Source organism: Vidua macroura, chromosome 25 (genome assembly GCF_024509145.1).
Source record: "Vidua macroura isolate BioBank_ID:100142 chromosome 25, ASM2450914v1, whole genome shotgun sequence".
Taxonomy (NCBI): Eukaryota; Metazoa; Chordata; class Aves; order Passeriformes; family Viduidae; genus Vidua; species Vidua macroura.
In genome coordinates this window covers 1,538,058-1,559,734 of record NC_071595.1, presented here as the reverse complement: position 1 = coordinate 1,559,734, position 21,677 = coordinate 1,538,058, and the positions used below count along the sequence as shown (strand labels likewise).

Sequence of the window (21,677 nt, the reverse complement as noted above, 5' to 3'; positions counted from 1 at the left end):
AAACTCTGTCCCCATTGTGCCAAACTGTTCCCATCGTGCCAAACTCTGTCACCCTCGTGCCAAACCCTGTCCCCGTTGTGCCAAACCCTCTGTCACCACCCCGCCCATCATAGCCACGGGCTCACCTGAGCGGGGCGGAGACCTGCCCTCATCCCTCTGCTCCATATTAATGAGCCCCTTCCTCCTCCTCCTCCTCCTCCTCCTCCTCCTCCTCCTCTTTCCCCGGCCCTCCCGGTGTCCCGGAGCGCTGCGAGTCGGGGCTGCCGGCGCTCGGTGCCAGCCGCGCTCGGTGCCAGCCGCGCTCGGTGCCAGCCCGGCTCGCCATGGCCCGTGCCACCCTCGTGTCGCAGCTCTGGCTCCTGCTCCAAGCCTCCTGCCTCTGCCTGGCCCAGCTCGTAAGTGCCGCGCTCGATTCCCGGGATGGAGCGGGGACGCACAGGGGACATTCCCCATCGCCGCTCCCTCGCAGTGCTGAGCACTTTGGGTTTATCCCCCCAGCACTTTCCCCTTGTTTTTTTTGTTCCCCAGGAATGCCCCCCCTGGGAGGGTGGGAACAGCCACAGCCTCGACCCGCGGGAGATTTCTCCGCGCGGGAAGTGCGGACTTGGAAATTCGGGGATTGTTGGCTGAACGAGTTTAATTTGATTTTCCCCCCTGGAGCAGCAGTGGGGGGGCTCTGTCTTTCCCTCTGGATTTTCTGGGAAATTTGCTCCTGCTTTCCTGGGATGTGCTGCAGATCCGGACTGAGCAGGGCTGGGGGGGGGCTCTGACTCTCCCGGGGTGGTCCTGGGGGCTGTCGGGGGGGTTCCCCTGGACTCCCCAGACTCACCCAGGGGCAGGAGAAAATGGATCTGGAAAAAGGGAAGGTGAGCCCTGGAGAGGGGCGAGCAGTGGCATTCCACCTGGGAAAACTCTCCTTGCCTTACAGCTGCAAAAAAAAAAAAAAAAAAAAAATTAAAAAAAAATCAGATTTTAGAGGTTTTGGGAAATTTTTCCATGTGGTTCCTGAGCTGCCTGTTGGAAACCGGGGGACAACTCCTTCCTAAAATTTCCCCCCCCCCCCGGGATCCCCGTGGGCTTGCGGGGCAGGGGAGCAGAGCAAGGGGGATGTGGGAATTTCGGGAACAAGGAACCCTTTGGAATTCTTTCCTTGGGCAGGACAAAGGTGCCATTCAGGGAGACCCCAGGGATGGGGACTCGCTCCCTGCCGGGCTCAGGGATTGACCCAAGGTGGAGCCGGGGCTCTCCTGATGTGTGCACGAACCAGCAGCACCTCTCACCCCTGTAGATTTACATTTATTCCTACGTTTATTCCTTATATTTATATTTTTTTTTTTAATTAATCCAGCCTGGGAGGCTGGAGGAGCTGCAGGAGTGCAGCCCAGCCACCGTCTGCTTCCCATTTCCAGGAACACCAGGGCTTCAGTCTGCAGGGCTGGAATCTTTTCCCCCTGAACTCCCTGGTAGGATAACAGAGGTTTCTTTGCCGAGTCCTGTGCAAACCTCAAAGCCAGCACCGGGCTCTGGGAGCTTCCCTGAATGGAGCTTTTGTCCAGAGCCCGGGAGCAGAGCCAGCCTGGCCCAGGGAGAGCTCACACAGAGGGGCTGGGGGTCCCCACCTCATCCTGGGGTTTTGGGGCACCTAAATCAGAAATCCCGGGATGATAAAAGGGGGTTTTGGAAGCGCTGCCGTCACCCCATGGACAGCCTGCTCTGTGGGGGCAGGAGCTCTGGGAGTGGCAGGGGAAGGGGGAGCAGAAATGGGGTGAAAATGTCATCCCATGGAGATCCTGCTCCATCAGGGCAGGAGATCCTCGGACACCAGGGAAAGGGGGAGTAGAAATGGGGTAAAAATGCTTGGAGAGCCTGCTCCATCCAGGCAGGAGCACCAGGGAAAGGGGGAGAAAAAATGGGGTAAAAATGTCATTCCATGGAGATCCTGCTCCATCAGGGCAGGAGATCCTTGGACACCAGGGAAAGGGGGAGCAAAAATGGAGTAAAAATGTCATTCCATGGAGATCCTGCTCCATCAGGGTAGGAGATCCTCAGACACCAGGGAAAGGGGGAGTAGAAATGGGGTAAAAATGCTTGGAAAGCCTGCTCCATCCAGGCAGGAGCACCAGGGAAAGGGGGAGAAAAAATGGGGTAAAAATGTCATCTCATGGAGATCCTGCTCTGTGGGGGCAGGAGATCCTCGGACACTGGGAGCAAAAATGGGGTAAAAATGTCATTCCATGGAGATTCTGCTCCATCAGGGCAGGAGATCTTCGGACACCAGGGAAAGGGGGAGCAAAAATGGGGTGAAAATATCATCCCATGGAGATCCTGCTCTGTGGGAGATCCTCGGACACCAGGGAAAGGGGGAGCAGAAACGGGGTAAAAATGTCATTCCATGGAGATTCTGCTCTGTGGGGGCAGGAGATCCTCGGACACTGGGAGCAAAAATGGGGTAAAAATGTAATTCCATGGAGATTCTGCTCCATCAGGGCAGGAGATCTTCGGACACCAGGGAAAGGGGGAGCAAAAATGGGGTGAAAATATCATCCCATGGAGATCCTGCTCTGTGGGAGATCCTTGGACACCAGGGAAAGGGGGAGTAGAAATGGGGTAAAAATGTCATTCCATGGAGATTCTGCTCCATCAGGGCAGGAGATCCTCGGACACTGGGAGCAGAAATGGGGTAAAAACGCTGCCATCACCCCATGGAGACCCTGCTCTGTTCCCCATGGACACCAGGGCAGGAGATGGGAGAAATGAGATAAAAACTGGGCAGGGAGCGAGGAGCTGGAGGCGCCAGCGTGAGAAATCCTGGATTTCCCCATCCATGCCCTTGCTGGGGGATCCACAGGAGGGGCAGAGCTCTGACCCCTCGGGGGTCTAAGCCACATTCCCCACACATCTCGGGCTCCTTCCTGATGTGGATCCCATCCCTTTTTCCCCCATAGCGAGGGCCACCAGGAGAGCCTGGCCCAGCAGGGCCCCCCGGTCCCCCAGGAGTGCCGGGAGCCGATGGCATCGACGTGAGTGATGGGCTGGGGGAGGCAGGGAGGGAGGGAGGGAGGGGACACGCAGCACAAAAGGGACATTGTGAGTGGCACAGGGCCGGGGGTGCCTCTCCGTGCTGTTCCCACTCCTGATTTAGGGCAGACAGAGCAGCCCCAGCTCTGCTGGTGGCAGCTGCTGCCCCAAATCCGGCTCCATCCGCAGCCCGGGAGTTTGGGGTGGGATTGGTTTTTTTATTTTTGGGGGGAATGCAGGGCGGGGAGGTTGGGGTGAGGTGGGGGATGCTCCAAAGGGTTGGGGCAGGGAGCACCCCAGAGGTGCCCAGTGAAGGGGGGACAGTGACATCCCAGTGGGGTTCCTGCAGAGGGATGTGGTGGGGGATTGTGGCTCTGGATCCTCCACGGGTTGTGGGATGGGGGCCCCGACAGAGGGGAGCCCTGTGAGGCAGCAGAAAGTGCCCTTTCTCCAGGATGTGGTGTTATTTTAGTGTTATTTATACCCAGAGCAGCCACAGCGCTTCAGAAACCCCAGAACAACCCTCGCAAAACCCTCACAAAATCCCAGAAAAACCCTCACAAAAACCCCCTCAGAAAACCCCGTCAAACCCTCAGAAAACCCCAGCACAACCCTCACAAAATCCCAGTAAAACCCTCACAAAATCCCACTTCAAAAACCCCAGCACAACCCTCACAAACCCCAGTAAAACCCTCACAAAAACCCCCTCAGAAAACCCCATCAAACCCTCACAAAACCCCAGCACAACCCTCACAAAATCCCAGTAAGACCCTCACAAAACCCCACTTCACAAACCCCAGTAAAACCCTCACAAAACCCCAGTAGAACCCTCTCAAAAGCTCCCCTCAGAAACCCCAAAAAACCCTAGTACAACCTTCACCAATTCCCCCTCACAAAACCCCAACTCAACCCTCACAAAGCCCAATAAAACCCTCACAAAAGCAAAATAGAACCCTGACAAACCTCAAAAAACCCTAACAAAACCCCAGTAAAACCCTCACAAAACCCCAATAAACCCCTGACAAACCCCAAAAAATCCTCACAAAACCCCAATAAAACCCTTTCCCACCTCCTCCCCTTTCCCCAGGGTGACAAAGGCCCTGTAGGATCTGCCGGCTCCCCGGTGAGTACCCACCCCATCCCTCAGCCTCGCGGTGATCCCGCTCCTTCCACGGGGGCCTCGTTCCAGCCTGATCCCGATTTTTCATTTTTCCAGGGTGTCAAGGGCGAGCCTGGAGCCCCTGGTCCGGATGGACGCCCAGGGAAGCCGGGCATTGATGTGAGAGCTGCCCCCTGTCCCCTCGTGCTGTCCCTGCCTGTGGGGTCACAGCAAACTGCTCCTGTCCCCAGGGTCGGCCCCACACAAAAACGTGCCCAAATCCCTTTGGGCAGGAGCTGAAAGCACCTCGGGAATCCCAAAGGAGCTCGGGAAGAGCTTTTGCCACCCTTTTCCACCTTTGGGATCCCAGCAGAGCTCAGGAAGAGCTTCTGCCACTCTTGCCCATCTCTGGAATCCCAAAAGAGCTTCTGCCACCCCCTCCCACCTTGGGAATCCCAAAAGAGCTTCTGCCACTCCTTCCCACCTTGGGAATCCCAAAAGAGCTTCTGCCACTCCTTCCCACCTTGGGAATCCCAAAAGAGTTTTTGCCACTCCTTCCCACCTTGGGAATCCCAAAAGAGCTTCTGCCCATCTCTGGAATCCCAAAAGAGCTTCTGCCATTCCTTCCCACCTTGGGAATCCCAAAAGAGCTTCTGCCACTCTTGCCCATCTCTGGAATCCCAAAAGAGCTTCTGCCATTCCTTCCCACTTTGGGAATCCCAAAAGAGCTTCTGCCATTCCTTCCCACCTCGGGAATCCCAAAAGAGCTTCTGCCATTCCTTCCCACCTTGGGAATCCCAAAAGAGCTTCTGCCACTCCTTCCCACCTTGGGAATCCCAAAAGAGTTTTTGCCACTCCTTCCCACCTTGGGAATCCCAAAAGAGCTTCTGCCCATCTCTGGAATCCCAAAAGAGCTTCTGCCACCCCCTCCCACCTTGGGAATCCCAAAAGAGCTTCTGCCACTCCTTCCCACCTTTGGAATCCCAAAAGAGCTTCTGCCACTCCTTCCCACCTTGGGAATCCCAAAAGAGCTTCTGCCACTCCTTCCCACCTTGGGAATCCCAAAAGAGCTTCTGCCACCCCCTCCCACCTTGGGAATCCCAAAAGAGTTTTTGCCACTCCTTCCCACCTTGGGAATCCCAAAAGAGTTTTTGCCACTCCTTCCCACTTTGGGAATCCCAAAAGAGTTTTTGCCACTCCTTCCCACTTTGGGAATCCCAGAAGAGCTTCTGCCACTTCTTCCTACCTTGGGAATCCCAAAAGAGCTTCTGCCACTCCTTCCCACCTTGGGAATCCCAAAAGAGCTTCTGCCACCCCCTCCCACCTTGGGAATCCCAAAAGAGTTTTTGCCACTCCTTCCCACTTTGGGAATCCCAAAAGAGTTTTTGCCACTCCTTCCCACTTTGGGAATCCCAAAAGAGCTTCTGCCACTCCTTCCTACCTTGGGAATCCCAAAAGAGCTTCTGCCATTCCTTCCCACTTTGGGAATCCCAAAAGAGCTTCTGCCACCCCCTCCCACCTTGGGAATCCCAGAAGAGCTTGGGATTGCTTCTTCCACCCCTTCCCACCTCTGGAATCCCAGCAGAGCTCCTGTTGTTTCCTCCAGAATAAATCGGAAGCAATTCCGTGTCCCCCACCGTCCCCCACTTCCTTGGCACCCATGAGGTGGCAGCGGTGACTTTGCCACCGTCCCCTCCTTGGCACAGCCTGGCAGAGGTGGTGGCAGGAAGGGGACAGGGCTGCCACCCCGGGGCCTGTCCCCGGTGCCCTGGGTGGGGTCTCAGGGGCGTGTGATGGGTGCCTGGCGAGGTCTGGGTGGGTCCCTGCCCCGTGCCGGGGATAAAAGCGGGATCAGGGACGGGTGGAGAGCAGGAGGAATGGGAATAACTCGCTGGGTCTCTTCCCTTGCAGGGCCTGACGGGAGCCAAAGGGGAGCCAGGAGCCATTGGCAGGCCAGGAGTCAAAGTGAGTGAGGGGCAGCCCCGGCTCCCTCCTTCCCAGGCTCCCACCTTCCCGAATTCCCACCTTCCCGAATTCCCACCTTCCCGAATTCCCACCTTCCTAAATTCCCTCCTTCCCAAGTTTTCTCCTTCCCAGGATCCCACCTTCCCAAATTCCTACCTTCCCAAGCTCCCACCTTACCAAATTCCCACTTCCTAAATTCCCACCTTCCTAAATTCCCTCCTTCCCAAATTCCCACCTTCCTAAATTCCCACCTTCCCGAATTCCCACCTTCCCAAATTCCCACTTCCTAAATTCCCACCTTCCCAAATTCCCACCTTCCCACATTTTCTCCTTCCCAGGCTCCCACCTTCCTGAATTTCCACCTTCCCAAATTCCCACCTTCCCAAATTCCTACCTTCCCATATTCCCACCTTCCCAATTTCCCACCTTCCCAATTTCCCACATTCCCAAGCTCCCACCTTCCCATATTCCCACCTTCCCAAATTCCCACCTTCCCACGTTTTCTCCTTCCCAGGCTCCCACCTTCCCAAATTCCTACCTTGCCATATTTCCACCTTTCCAAGGATCCCACCTTCCCAATTTCCAATTTCCCACCTCCCCAAATTCCCACCTTTCCAAGTACTCACCTTCCCAGGCTCCTCCTTCCCCCCTCCCAGCCCCAGCCTGGGGCCATCCCCAGGGATCCGTGGGATCCATGGATGCAGGATCTGCCTGATGGAGTTTTTGGCCCTGAGGCTGCATCCAGGGAGGGGGAATTGGAGCAGCTGCCGGAGCAGATCCTCCTTTTCCAGCTCCTGACTCTCTTCTTGTGTCCCGGCAGGGCCAGCCCGGACTCCCAGGGCCACCAGGGCTCCCTGTGAGTATCTGCTGCTCCCATGGGTGGGGTGGGCACCCCCCAAGTCCCCCCTGCTCCACCCTTGGTGGTGGGGTGGGAATCGCCCTCCTTGGGGCAGGAATTCTGGAGGATTTGGGGAATTTGAAGCAATTGCCATTTTCTTTTTTGCCACAGGGCCCATCACTGCCAGGACCCCCCCGTAAGTGGCACCCTGGGGCTGGGAGGGGTGGCCTGGGATCCTGCTTGGAATTGTGCACGAGGAGCTCAAACCTCAGCACCCCCAGAGGGGAGGAATCAGGGGTGGGACCTCTCTCATTCCATGAATTTCTCTCCCTTCTCCCTTTAGGGGCTTCCTGGCCAGGTTGGACTTCCCGGGGAGATCGGAGTGCTGGGACCCAAGGTGAGGAGCCAGGAGGGGACGGGGAAGAACCTCCCCTCCTTCCACCAGGAGCAGCTTCTGTGCCCTCCTGGGATAACCAGGGACGACCCTAAAACAAAGGTTCCCCTGGTGCCATCACCCCGGGCACGTCCCCATTCCTGCTGGGACATCCTGGCTCTCCACCTCCCCTCCTCATCCCAAATCCTCCTTCTTTCCTAGGGTGACCCCGGCCCCGACGGCCCGAGGGGTCCCCCGGGTCCTCCAGGGAAACCCGTGAGTATCTCCCAGCCCCCTCCAGGAGGGAGAAGCTCATCCCAGGGATTTGGGCTGGAATTCGGGCTCTGGCTCTCACCTCCCACCCCCATTCCTTGTTTCCTGCTCCTGTAAAAACCATCCCGGTGGAAAATCCTGGAATGTTGATGGTTTCCTTCCCTGCAGGGCCTCCCGGGACACCTCCAAGGCCTGGAAGGCAGCGCTGATTTCCTGGTGAGAGCTGCCATGACCTTGTCCCCTGCTGTCACCAGGGTGTCCCCCCGTGCCCCACGACCCCTCCCTCCCTCTCTTCCCAGTTGCCTCCAGGTCATTCCCAACTCATCCTTGTCCTTCCTCTCCTCCCAGTGCCCCACCAGCTGCCCCCCAGGTCCCAAAGGCCCCCAGGGACTGCAGGGACTGAAGGTAAGCAAGTCCTGGAGCTGCCATGGGGTGGGGAAAAACGGGAATTGTCACCTCCAGGATGTGGTGGAGTGAAGGATCCTTCTCTGGGATCTCTGGAGCACCAGGACAGGGAGGTCTGGAGGAAAAGGTGCTGTGGGAAAGGTCCCTGAGGGTCCCCAGCCCCTCTCCTGGGGGTGGCACCCTGTACCAAAGCCCCAACCCCAGATCAGGGTGTCACCTGTGGGATTCTGAACCTCTCCAAAATGTCCCCAGTGGGATTTTGAGCCCATTGATGTCACCTGTGGCACTCTGAACTCCTCCAAAATGTCCCCAGTGGGATTTTGAGCCCATTGATGTCACCTGTGGGATTCTGAACCTCCCTCAAAATGTCCCCAGTGGGATTTTGAGCCCATTGATGTCACCTGTGGGATTCTGAACTCCTCCAAAATGTCCCCAGTTGGATTCTGAGCCCATTCCATGTCCCCAGTGGGATTCTGAGCCCCACAGTGTTCCCTTTGGGATTCTGAGCCCCCCCCATTGGGATTCTGAGCCCCTCAAATGTCCCTCTTGGGATTCTGAGCCCATTCCATGTCCCCAGTGGGATTCTGAGCCCCCCAATGTTCCCACTGGGATTCTGAGCCCCTCAAATGTCCCTGTTGGGATTCTGAGCCCATTCCATGTCCACAGTGGGATTCTGAGCCTCCCAATGTTCCCAGTGGGATTCTGAGCCCCACAGTGTCCCCACTGGGATTCTGAGCCCCTCAAATGTCCCTGTTGGGATTCTGAGCCCATTCCATGTTCCCAGTGGGATTCTGAGCCCCACCAGGTCCCCATCGGGCACCCCAGGGTGGGATGTGGTGGCAGGGTGGCTCTGTGGGACGCGGCCCCCGGGATGGTGCCACCACCCTGCAGCCGTGCCAGGGATTTTCCTCACGGATTTCCTCTCCCCCCGCAGGGACACAGAGGCCGCCCCGGTGCCCTCGGAGAGCCCGGCAAGCAGGGAGAGGCGGTGAGTGTTCCAGCAGGATCCCAGATGGATCCCAGCAGGATTCCAGCCAGATCCCTTCAGGATCCCAGCAGGATCCCAGACAGGTCCCTTCAGGATCCCAGCCAGATCCCAGCAGGATCTCAGCAGGATCTCAGCCGTATTCCAGCAGGATCCCAGCAGGATCCCAGCCAGATCCCAGCAGGATCCCAGATGGATCCCAGTAGGATCCCAGCCAGATCCCTTCAGGATCCCAGCAGGATCTCAGCCATATTCCAGCAGGATCCCAGGAGGATCCCAGCCAGATCCCAGCAGGATCCCAGCCAGATCCCTTCAGGATCCCAGCAGGATCTCAGTCATATTCCAGCAGGATCCCAGGAGGATCCCAGCCAGATCCCAGCAGGATCCCAGCCAGATCCCTTCAGGATCCCAGCAGGATCTCAGCCAGATCCCTTCAGGATCACAGCCAGATCCCAGCAGGATCTCAGCCATATTCCAGCAGGATCCCAGCAGGATCCCGGCTGGATCCCAGCAGGATCTCAGCCATATTCCAGCAGGATCCCAGCAGGATCCCAGCAGGATCCCAGCAGGATCTCAGCCATATTCCAGCAGGATCCCAGCAGGATCCCGGCAGGATCCCAGCAGGATCTCAGCCATATTCCAGCAGGATCCCAGCAGGATCCCGGCTGGATCCCGGCAGGATCGCGGCAGGATCCAGGCGTGGCCGTCCCTGTGGGGCTGGATCCAGGGAAGGAGTTTTGGGAAGGGAAAGGAAGAAGGGAGGAAAGAGGAAAACGGAAATGGCGGGACTGGGAGACCAGGGCGGCTTCCTGGGCAGGGCCACCTGTCCCCGTCCCTGCCGGGTGCCAGGTGGGGCTGTGCTGTCCCCAGGCTGCTTCGTGTCCCCTCTCCCTCCAACATTCCCTTTTCTCTCCATTCCCAGGGCCCCAAGGGGGACATTGGTGCCTCTGGAGAACAAGGAATCCCGGGCCCCCCGGTAAATCCTTTACTCCTCTCTTCCTCTGTCCCCCACGTGCTGCAGGAACTGGGGGTGGCCTCTCTGTCCTTGTCCCCAGACACCAGGGAGGTGACACCGGCCTGTCCCCGCTCCATCCCATCCCTCTCCCAGCCATGGATGCCACCACCTCTCCCTCTGGAGAGCTCCAGGGCTGTTCCCAGGGATAATTTGGGATAAATCCCCGCTGTCCCCTCAGTCCCCCCTTGCCCCGGGGTGGGAATTAAAGCCACAGGAATTCTCGGAGCACTTTGAAGATGAAAAGCAATTACCGGGCTGAGCCCTCCGGGCCAGGAAAGGGCAGAACTGCTTTGAAGCCAAGAGCTCTGGCCCAGGGAAGTGGCTGCAGTTTGGGCCCTCTGGAGTTATGGAATTGACAGCTGGAAAAGCACCTGGTGGGGGGCTCTGGAATTAGGAGGGCCTGGAATTCCTCGTGTTTGGCAAAGCTGGTGGATTTTGGGTTTTGCTGTAATTGCTGCTTCGCCCTGGGCTGCTCCTGGGTTGTTTTTTTTTTTTTTTTTTTTTTTTTTTCCCAGCTAAATTGGCTGTGGTTTCCTTCCCTGCAGGGACCTCAGGGCCTCAGGGGCTATCCTGGCATGGCAGGACCCAAGGGGGAGACGGTGAGTGCGGCTGGCATCCCCTGCCTCGGGGCTCCACGTCCCACCCAGCCCGTCCCCAGCAGCGTCCCTGCCGCGCTGGGGTGCCGGGATGGCTTTGGGGTGGGAACTGACCTTTCCACGCTCTTTTTTTCCAGGGCCCTGCTGGCTACAAGGGCATGGTCGGGAGCGTCGGAGCCGCCGGGCGGCCGGTGGGTGCCCCCTCAGCCCTGGGCACTCTGGGATCCCGCTGTGCCCTGCTCAATCCTTCTTTTCCTCTCTCCTCCAGGGCAGGGAAGGCCCCAAGGGACCGCCTGGGGACCCTGGTGACAAGGGGGAGCTGGTAGGTGACCCCCCCACCCAGTGGCAGTGTCCCCTTTTCCCCAGCTCGGCACCGTTCCCACACAAAGGGGCTGTGCCCGGGGTGCATCTCCAGCTCCCAGCTCTGCGCCCTGCGCCAGCAGGACACTGACACTTGTCCCCTCCTGCCCCAGGGTGGCCGTGGCATCAGGGGACCCCAGGGTGACGTCGGCCCCAAGGGGGAGAATGTGAGTACAGCCCTGCCTGGGCAGAGCCCCTTGTCCCTGGCTGTGCCACCACCACGTGTCCTTGTCCCCTCCAGCACACACCTGGAATGCTCCTTTCCCCTCCCCACTTTTTTTTTTTTGTTTGTTTGTTTGTTTTTTTTGTCCCCACCGTGAGCCTTCGAGTCCCTTCGAGGTGTCCCGTGGGTGACCCTTCCCCCTTTTCAGGGTCTCCCGGGCATCGACGGCAAGGATGGCACCCCAGGTATCCCAGGAGTGAAGGTGAGGGAATGCCACCCGCTGGCAATAGCGGGAATGGCAAAGGGAACAGCGTCCTGGCCACGGGCTCCAGGGCAGCGTCCCCCCTCGGGCAGGAGCCCCCTGCCCACCTGTGGGCACCCCGCTCCTGGTGACACCCCCTCTGTCCCTCGCAGGGTGGCACAGGACAGGCGGGACGCCCGGGAACGCCGGGACACCGGGGACAAGCTGTGAGTGCAGGACCCCCCAGCCTGTCCCCTGAGGGGTGACACCCCTCTGCCAGCACCCTGAGGGGACACTGAGCTGTGCCCAGGGGTGCCAGGGCCAGCACCCTGAGGGGACACTGAGCTGTGCCCTGAGGGGTGACACCCCTCTGCCAGCACCCTGAGGGGACACTGAGCTGTGCCCAGGGGTGACACCCCGTGCCAGCACCCTGAGGGGACACTGAGCTGTGCCCTGAGGGGTGACACCCCGTGCCAGCACCCTGAGGGGACACTGAGCTGTGCCCAGGGGTGCCAGGGCCAGCACCCTGAGGGGACACTGAGCTGTGCCCAGGGGTGACACCCCGTGCCAGCACCCTGAGGGGACACTGAGCTGTGCCCAGGGGTGACACCCCGTGCCAGCACCCTGAGGGGACACTGAGCTGTGCCCAGGGCTTGATCCCGGCTTTGTTTCCTCAGGGATTGCCGGGCCAGCCGGGAAGCAAAGGTGGCCCGGGTGACAAGGTGGGTGACACCTCTTGAGCATCCCCCCCCCCCCCGCTGCTCTTGTCCCCTCCCTGTCCCAGCTGTCCTTCCCTGTCCCCCCCTGTCCCCACTGTCCCTCTCTCTCCCCGCTGTCCCTCCCTACCCCTACTGTCCCTGCTGTCCCCCACTGTCCCCACAGTCCCCGCTGTCTCTCCCTATCCCCACTGTCCTTGCTGTCCCCACTGTCCCTGCTGTCCCCCCCTGTCCCTGCTGTCCCCACTGTCCCTCCCTATCCCCACTGTCCCTGTTGTCCCCCGCTGTCCCCACTGTCCCTGCTGTCCCCACTGTCCCTGCTGTCCCCGCTGTCCCCCCCTATCCCCACTGTCCCTGCTGTCCCCACCTGTCCCTGTTGTCCCCCCCTGTCCCCGCTGTCCCCCCCTGTCCCCTCTGACCTCTCTCTCCCTTCACAGGGTGAAGCGGGTCCTCGGGGCCACCCCGGTGTCACCGGTGCCCCGGGGCAGCTTGTAAGTACCGAGATGTCGCCGTGTCCCTCCCGGGGACAGCCTCGGGGCTTATCTTTTTTTTTTTTTTTTTTTTTTTTTTTTTTTTTCCCTTTTTCCCCCGTTTCCCGCAAGCTAAAAGCGGAATCGGGCACTTCATCCCCACCCCGCTCCTCCCGGCACCGCCGCTCCCCGCGGTGGCGACAAGGACAGGGCCACCCCTCCCTCGGGGGAGGACAAGGAGCACAGCACGCCGCTGAATCCCTTCTTCCGTGGGGTTTTCTTTCCCGTTCTTAGGGCGAGCCCGGACCTCGGGGCGAGCAGGGCCCGCAGGGTGTCCCCGGGCCGAAGGTGAGCTGGGGACACCGCGGGGAGGTGGCCGTGCCAGGGGAGGGGGCTGGCCCTGACCGCGCTCCTCTCCCGGCTGTCCGCAGGGTGACAGGGGCGAGCGTGGCCTCGTGGGGCCCCCCGGCGAGCAGGGCAGAGCGGTGAGTTGTCCCCAAAGCCGGGGAGTTGTCCCCAAAGCCGGGAGTTGTCCCCAAAGCCGGGCTGGGACATGGGGGATGGTCTGAGTTGTCCCCAAAGCCAGGCTGGGACATGGGGGATGCTCTGAGCTGTCCCTAAATCTGGTGAGTTCTCCCCAAACCTGTGCTGGGACACAGGACATGCTCTGAGTTGTCCCCAGAGCCACTCTGGGACACGGGACATGCTCTAAATTGTCCCCAAAGCCAGGGTGGGACACAGGGAATGCTCTGAGTTGTCCCTAAAGCTGGTGAATTGTCCCCAAAGCTGAGCTGGGATACGGGAAATGCTCTGAGTTGTCCCCAAAGCCAGGCTGGGACATGGGGCGTGCTCTGAGATGTCCCTAAATCTGGTAAATTCTCCTCAAAGCCGATGAATTGTCCCCAAATCCACTCTGGGACACGGAACATGCTCTAAATTGTCCCCAAAGCCAGGGTGGGACGCAGAGAATGCTCTGAGTTGTCCCCAAAGCCGGGTTGGGACATGGGGCATGCTCTGAGATGTCCCTAAATCTGGTAAATTCTCCCCAAAGCTGATGAATTGTCCCCAGAGCTACTCTGGGACACGGGAGATGCTCTAAATTGTCCCCAAAGCCAGGGTGGGACACAGGGAATGCTCTGAGTTGTCCCCAAAGCCGGGCTGGGACATGGGGGATGCTCTGAGCTCTCCCTAAATCTGGTGAGTTCTCCCCAAACCTGTGCTGGGACACAGGGCATGCTCTGAGTTGTCCCCAGAGCCACTCTGGGACACGGGAGATGCTCTAAATTGTCCCCAAAGCCAGGGTGAGACACAGGGAATGCTCTGAGTTGTCCCCAAAGATGGTGAGTTGTCCCCAGATCCAAGCTGGGACACAGGACATGCTCTAAATTGTCCCCAAAGCCAGGGTGGGGACACAGAATGCTCTGAGTTGTCCCCAAATCCAAGCTGGGTCACGGGACATGCTCTACATTGTCCCCAAAGCCAGGGTGGGACACAGGGAATGCTCTGAGTTGTCCCTAAAGCCGGTGAATTGTCCCCAAAGCTGAGCTGGGATACGGGAAATGCTCTGAGTTGTCCCCAAAGCCAGGCTGGGACATGGGGCGTGCTCTGAGATGTCCCTAAATCTGGTAAATTCTCCCCAAAGCTGATGAATTGTCCTCAGAGCCACTCTGGGACACGGGAGATGATCTAAATTGTCCCCAAAGCCAGGGTGGGACACAGAGAATGCTCTGAGTTGTCCCCAAAGCCAGGCTGGGACATGGGGGATGCTCTGAGCTGTCCCTAAATCTGGTGAGTTCTCCCCAAAGCTGTGCTGGGACACAGGACATGCTCTGAGTTGTCCCCAGAGCCACTCTGGGACACGGGAGATGCTCTAAATTGTCCCCAAAGCCAGGGTGGGGACACAGGAGATGCTCTAAATTGTCCCCAAAGCCAGGGTGGGGACACAGGAGATGCTCTAAATTGTCCCCAAAGCCAGGGTGAGACACAGGGAATGCTCTGAGTTGTCCCCAAAGCCGGCCTGGGACATGGGGGATGCTCTGAGTTCTCCCTAAATCTGGTGAGTTCTCCCCAAACCTGTGCTGGGACACAGGGCATGCTCTGAGTTGTCCCCAGATCCAGGCTGGGACACGGGACATGCTCTAAATTGTCCCCAAAGCCAGGGTGGGGACACAGGGAATGCTCTGAGTTGTCCCCAAAGATGGTGAGTTGTCCCCAAATCCAAGCTGGGACACAGGAGATGCTCTAAATTGTCCCCAAAGCCAGGGTGGGACACAGGGAATGCTCTGAGTTGTCCCCAAATCCAGGCTGGCACACGAGGGACGCTCAGCCCTGGGCTGGGGGACTCCAAGCCTGGATTTGGGATCAGCAGGACGCAGCCAGACCTCCCCCTTTGATCCAGGGTCAGTCCCATGCCCGTCCTGCTGCTGAGGGATTAGGGACATCCTGCTGCTCAGGGATTAATGGGAACCCCAGCTGGGACAGGAATTTCCTCCTGTCCCAGGAGAGCCCAGCCCCTCTCCAGAGCTTTCCTTCACTGGAAAAAAAACAGCCAAAAACCTGATTTGTGGTGCTTTTCCTGGGGACAGGAATCCATGCCTGGAAGATCACTGCTCTTGCCACGGCTTCTCCACAGTTTTGTGCCCTGTGTCCCCTCAGAGCTGGGATTTAGGGAAGGTTGGGATCAGCTGGAGGATGGGGAGCTGCCCGTGCACCTCACTGCCTTGGGGACAATTCCCTGATGGGGAAAAGTCTTTCCGTTGTCTCCTCTCACTCATTTCCCCATATTCCTTGGATTTCCAGGGGCCAAAGGGTGAGCAGGGCCCACCAGGCATCCCAGGACCCCAAGGCTTGCCTGGAGTCAAAGGAGACAAGGTGACAGCTCTGGGGACAGCAAGGTGGCTTCTTGGGGACACTGCTCTGAGCTGGGCTGATCCCACTTTTTCCTTTTCCACAGGGCTCTCCAGGGAAAACCGGCCCCAAAGGCAGCATTGTGAGTACATCCCAGGCTGTGGCAGGGGCTCAACAGAGCTGGGTTTAACAGAGCTGGGTTTAACAAACACTGGCTCCAGGCACCTTCTCCATGAATTCTCCCCTCATTTGGGAATGTCCCCATCTCTCCTTGCCTTTCTTTTAGGGAGATCCCGGTGTCCACGGCCTGGCAGGGCTCAAGGGAGAGAAGGTGAGTGCTTCCAGAGGATTCCTCCTGCCTGGCATTAAATCCCAGCTCCAGCCCTAAATTCCTGCTGTCTCCTCATCGCCTTTCCCATGTCCTCTGTCCCCAGGGGGAGTCAGGAGAGCCAGGACCCAAGGGACAGGTGAGAGATGGGGTTTGGGACCCCCCACAACTTGGGGGGATTTGTGGGATCCTCCTGGCTGAGGTGCTGAGGGAATATTTTCCCTGGAGATGGGAGCCAGTGACCACGATCAGCCCTGGATTGAGGCTCAGCTCCTCTTTTTGGGGTTAAACCCTGCATTCAGACTCAGTTCTGGGCTCAGCACCAGATTCAGCCCCAGCCCCAGTTTGGGATCCAGCCCTGGATTCAGCCCCAGCCCCAATTTTTGGGATCCAGCCCCAATTTTTGGGATCCAACCCTGGGTTCAGCCCCAGCCCCAATTTTTGGGATCCAGCCCTGGATTCAGCCCCAGCCCCATTTGGGATTCAGCCCCAATTTTTGGGATCCAACCCTGGATTCAGCCCCAGCCCCAATTTTTGGGATCCAGCCCCAATTTTTGGGATCCAACCCTGGGTTCAGCCCCAGGCCCCAATTTTTGGGATCCAGCCCTGGGTTCAGCCCCAGCCCCAGTTTTTGGGATTCAACCCTGGATTCAGCCCCAGCCCCAGTTTTTGGGATCCAACCCTGGATTCAGCCCCAGGCCCATTTGGGATCCAACCCCAATTTTTGGGATCCAAGCCTGGGTTCAGCCCCAGGCCCCAATTTTTGGGATCCAGCCCTGGGTTCAAGCCCCAGCCCCAATTTTTGGGATCCAGCCCTGGGTTCAGCCCCAGCCCCATTTGGGATCCAGCCCTGCCTGTGGTTTTTGGGAGATTTTGGGCTCTCGGGGTGCAGCCCCCGTGCTCAGCACAGCCTGAGCCCCTCCTGCCCCTCTCTCTCCATCCCTCCTCCAGCAAGGCATCCAGGGAGACCTCGGCTTTCCCGGCCCCTCGGGGGATGCAGGAGCACCGGGAATTCGGGGCTATCCCGGCCCGCCCGGCCCGCGGGGGCTGGTGGGGGAGCGCGGAGTGCCGGGAATGCCGGGCCCGCGGGGCACAGCCGTGAGTATCCCGATCCCGCATCCCTCCTCACCCTCCCCGTGCCCTCGGCTGCTCCAGCTCGGCAGGAATTGCCTCTCCTTCCCACCCAGCTCCTCTGGGAACGCGCCGCTGCTCCACTCAGGAGCAGGGATCCCGCCTTCCTGGGGGAGGAATTCCGTCCTTCCCGCTGTGCGTGGCATCCAAAAACCGCCCCTGTATAAACCAGCCGGCAGCAGGGATTTGCAGGGTTGGGATTTTTCCCTAAAAAACTCATTTTGGACTGGAATGCCACGAGCACGGAGCGAGCTGAGCGTGGAGCACGTGGACTGGGACAGAGCGGGGAAGAGCAGGGTGGGAAGGTGACCTGGGATGCAGGGAGGGGATCGGGATTGGGATTTGGGCTGGGAGGGGCTCGGGGAGGGGACAGAAGGAGCGGAATTCCCTTCCTGGCAGGGCCGGGACGCTGGCGACCAGCACATCGTGGACGTGGTGCTGAAGATGCTGCAAGGTGAGGCTGGGGCAGGGGCCACCACATCCCATGGATCCCATGGTTCCCATCCCATGGATCCCACCCTGTGGATCCCATGGATCCTACCCCGTGGATCCCTTCATATGGATCCTACCCCATAGATGCCATAGATCCCACCCCATGGATCTCATGGATCCCATCCCATGGGTCCCACCCCATGGATCCCATGGTTTCCATCCTGTGGATTCCATCCCATGGATCCCACCCCATGGATCCCTTCATATGGATCCTACCCCATGGATCCCATAGATCCCACCCCATGGATCCCACCCCATGGATCCCACCCCGTGGATCCCACCCCGTGGATCCCACCCCATGGATCCCTTCCCATAGATCCCACCCTACGGATCCCATGGTTTCCATCCTGTGGATTCCATCCCATGGATCCTGTGGATCCCATCCCATGGATCCCACCCCATGGATCCCACCCCATGGATCCCACCCCATGGTTCCCACCCATGGATCCTACCCTATGGATCCCATGGTTTCCATCCTGTGGATTCCATCCCTTGGATCCCACCCCATGGATCCTACGGATCCCTTCATAGGGATCCCATGGATCCACCCCATGGATCCCACCCCATGGATCCCACCCCATGGATCCCTTCCCATAGATCCCACCCTATGGATCCCATGGTTTCCATCCTGTGGATTCCATCCCATGGATCCTGTGGATCCCATCCCACGGATCCCACCCCATGGATCCCACCCCATGGATCCCTTCCCATAGATCCCACCCTATGGATCCCATGGTTTCAATCCTGTGGATTCCACCCCATGGATCCTGTGGATCCCATCCCATGGATCCCACCCCACGGATCCTATGGATCCCTTCATAGGGATCCCATGGATCCCACCCCATGGATCCCTTCCCATAGATCCCACCCTATGGATCCCATGGTTTCCATCCTGTGGATTCCACCCCATGGATCCTGTGGATCCCATCCCATGGATCCCACCCCACGGATCCTACGGATCCCTTTGTAGGGATCCCATGGATCCACCCCATGGATCCCACCCCATGGATCCCTTCCTATGGATCCTACCCCATGGATCCCATGGATCCCACCCCATGGATCCCTTCATATGGATCCCACCCCATGGATCCCGTGGATCCCATCCCGGCCCCTCTCTGCCCCACAGAGCAGCTGGCAGAGGTGGCCGTGAGCGCCAAGAGAGCCGCCCTGGGCGGGGTCGGGGCCATGGGACCCCCCGGCCCCCCCCGGCCCCCCAGGGCCCCCCGGTGAGCAGGGCCCCCACGGCCCCATGGGAGCCCGCGGTGTCCCCGGAATCCTGGGAGCTGCCGGGCAGATCGGGAACGTCGGAGCCAAAGGTGGGTGCTGGTGGCGCGGTGCCAGGCGCAAACGCCGCTGGGGCGGCACTGCCGCGCTTGTCCCCGTCCCTGACGGCCCGTCCGGCCTTTCCATGGATTCCTTCCCTCCTTTTCACACCCGCAGGGAAGAGAGGAGAGAAGGGCGAGCGAGGAGAGGTCGGCCGTGGCCACCCGGGAATGCCAGGTCCTCCAGGGATCCCAGGTGAGACCAGGTGTCCCCTGCCCTGACACGGCCACGTGGCTTTTGTCACCTCGGGGTGATGAGCCCAGCACGGGCCGGGGACCTTCTGATCCATCCCACAAAACCTGCACGGGTTCATCCCACAAAACCTGCCCAGGTTATTCTTGTAAATTTTCCCAAATTCATCCCACAAAACCTGCCCAGGTTATTCTTGTAAATTTTCCCAAATTCATCCCACAAAACCTGCCCAGGGTTCATCCTGTCAATCTGCTCAGGTTTATCCCACAAAACCTGTCCAAGCTCATCCCACAAAACCTGCCCAGGTTAATCTTGTAAATTTTCCCAAATTCATCCCACAAAACCTGCCCAGGGTTCATCCTGTAAATTTTCCCAGGTTTATCCCACAAAATCTGCCCAGGTTCATCCTGTCAATTTTCCCAGGTTCATCCCACAAAACCTGCCCAGGTTCATCCTGTCAATTTTCCCAGGTTCATCCCACAAAACCTGCCCAGGGTTCATCCTGTCAATTTTTCCAGGTTCATCCCACCTGGACCATCCTTCCCTTCCTTCTTCCTCATCTCTGCCGCCTCTTTCCCTCTCTCTGAAATTGCTCTGCCCGAACCCCCAAACCTCACCAGCAGCATTCCCAAACACCCCAATCCCTATTTCTCAGGGAAAAGCCCTATTTCTTGGGAAAAATCCCTATTTATTGGGGAAAATCCCTATTTCTCAGGAAAAAAAATCTCGATTTCTTGAGGGACAAATCCCAGTTTCTCGGGAAAAATCCCGATTTCTAGGGGAAAATCCCTAATTCTTGGGGGAAAATCCTGATTTCCCAGGAAAAATCCTGATTTCTCCAGAAAAACCCCGAATTCTCAGGGAAAATCCTGGTTTCTTGGGAAAAATCCCTATTTCCCATGAAAAATCGCAATTTCTTGGGAAAAATACTGGTTTCTCAGGAAAAATCCCTATTTCTCGGGGAAAAATCCTGATTTCTCGGGAAAATTCAGATTTCTTGGGAATAAATCCCTATTTCCCAGGAAAAATCCCAATTTCTCAGGAAAATTCCCTATTTCTCCGGGCAAATCTGGATTTCTCGGGGAATAAACCCCTATTTCCTGGGAAAAATCGCGATTTCTCAGGAAAATTCCCTATTTCTCGGGAAAATTCCCTATTTCTTGGGAAAAATCCGGATTTCTTGGGAAAAACCCCTATTTCTTGGGAAAAATCCTGATTTCCCGGGAAAAATCCCAATTTCTCAGGAAAAATCCCCTATTTCTTGGGAAAAATCTGGATTTCTCGGGGAATAAATCCCTATTTCCTGGGAAAAATCGCGATTTCTCAGGAAAATTCCCTATTTCTCGGGAAAATTCCCTATTTCTTGGGAAAAATCCGGATTTCTTGGGAAAAACCCCTATTTCTTGGGAAAAATCCTGATTTCCCGGGAAAAATCCCAATTTCTCAGGAAAAATTCCCTATTTCTTGGGAAAAATCCCGGTTTCTCCGGAAAAATACTGATTTCTTGGGAAAATCCCCTATTTCTTGGGAAAAATCCTGACTTCTCAGGAAAAATCCCCGATTTCTCAGGAAAACCCCCCTATTTCTTGGGAAAAATCCCCTATTTCTTGGGAAAAAATCTGGATTTCTCGGGGAATAAACCCCCGTTTCTCCGGGAAAATCCGGATTTCTCGGTGAACAAATCCCGACTTCCACAAATCGCCGACCGCCACAAAACTCCCCTGGCAGGTCTCCCGGGCATCCCTGGGCACGCTGTGGATGGCAAGGCGGGCGAGCGGGGCCCGCCGGGCACGCCGGGCTCGCCGGGCAGGCCGGGATCGCCGGGGCCACCGGGGCTAGCGGGGTTCTGCGAGCCGGCCGCGTGCCTGGGCGCCTCGGCGTACGCGGCCGCGCGCCTGCCGGAGCCGGGCGCCGTCAAGGGCCCCCCGTACTGAGCGATCCCCCCCTCCCGACACTGCAATCCCACAGGGAGCAGCTTCCAGGGTTTCCCAGTTCTTGGGAGTGCTGGAATGACGGTGGGCACGGGGGAAAAAAGCCGGCACTGAAAGGTTGGTTTTTTTGGGAATAAAGGGTGTTGGCGACGCCCCGAGCGTTCGAATCTGCTCCCCGCGCCCCTTCCCCCCCCCAAAAAAAAAAATAAAAATTGGAGTAAATTTTATAATTCCCTGTGATGTTTGAAGGAGCTGGTGGGAATTCCCTTTTTAGCCTTCCCTTTTTTTTAAACTGGAATTTTTAAAGCCCCCTCAACCCAAATCGTGGTTTGGTTATTTGAGAGGATTCCCAGCTCCAACTTGGTCGCTCCCAGAGCTGTAAATCTTTGTAAAATAGGGATAAAAATAGGGATATTTTATAATTGTGATGAGGAAAACACCAACCTTTGGAAAAACTGGACAATAAAACCAAGCTGGATTCTTAAGAACTGGAATGATGCGTGGATTTCTTTGGATCAAAGCAAGGCCGTGGTGGGGTGGAGAATTTTGAGGGTTGAAGTTGGGGACTGGGATGAAGTTGGGAAGAGGGATGAACTCCTACATCCCGTAAGGAAGCAGCTTGGATGCCATTCCCGAGAGATTGAAACCCAAATTTGGAGAAGGAACAGCTGGAAAACATCCAACCCTGTCCTGAATCCCAAAAATCCCTGTGGGGAGAGGGGAAGGAACGGCCCTGGCTGAACCTCGGTTTGCGGGGAGATCCATCCCGATCTTTTTCCCTGGGATTCCCGCTGAATTCCCGCTGAATTCCCATTTTCCAACCCCTCCGCTCCAGCTGTGCCGCACATCTGGGGCACATCCCAGCTCTTCCTGGATTTTTTTTCCCCACAAGAGGGAGCTGCCAGCCCGTGGAATT

General features: G+C 57.8%; 1 protein-coding gene across 1 annotated transcript; it reads left to right on the top strand.

The window, feature by feature from the left end:
- Window positions 1-260: 260 nt before the first annotated feature.
- On the top strand, window positions 261-20,916 carry COL9A2 (collagen type IX alpha 2 chain). The gene is given in 33 exon segments (XM_053998618.1): window positions 261-395; window positions 2,946-3,020; window positions 4,106-4,141; window positions 4,235-4,297; window positions 6,029-6,082; window positions 6,903-6,938; window positions 7,092-7,115; window positions 7,264-7,317; window positions 7,516-7,569; window positions 7,735-7,782; window positions 7,915-7,971; window positions 8,906-8,959; window positions 9,879-9,932; window positions 10,517-10,570; window positions 10,705-10,758; window positions 10,836-10,889; window positions 11,041-11,094; window positions 11,299-11,352; window positions 11,505-11,558; window positions 12,009-12,053; window positions 12,485-12,538; window positions 12,812-12,865; window positions 12,949-13,002; window positions 15,317-15,388; window positions 15,471-15,506; window positions 15,651-15,695; window positions 15,799-15,831; window positions 16,644-16,790; window positions 17,223-17,277; window positions 18,442-18,515; window positions 18,517-18,631; window positions 18,756-18,833; window positions 20,559-20,916. Coding segments are annotated over 33 exon segments (2,073 nt in total). The 5' UTR covers window positions 261-323; the 3' UTR covers window positions 20,765-20,916.
- The last annotated feature ends 761 nt before the right edge of the window (window positions 20,917-21,677 follow it).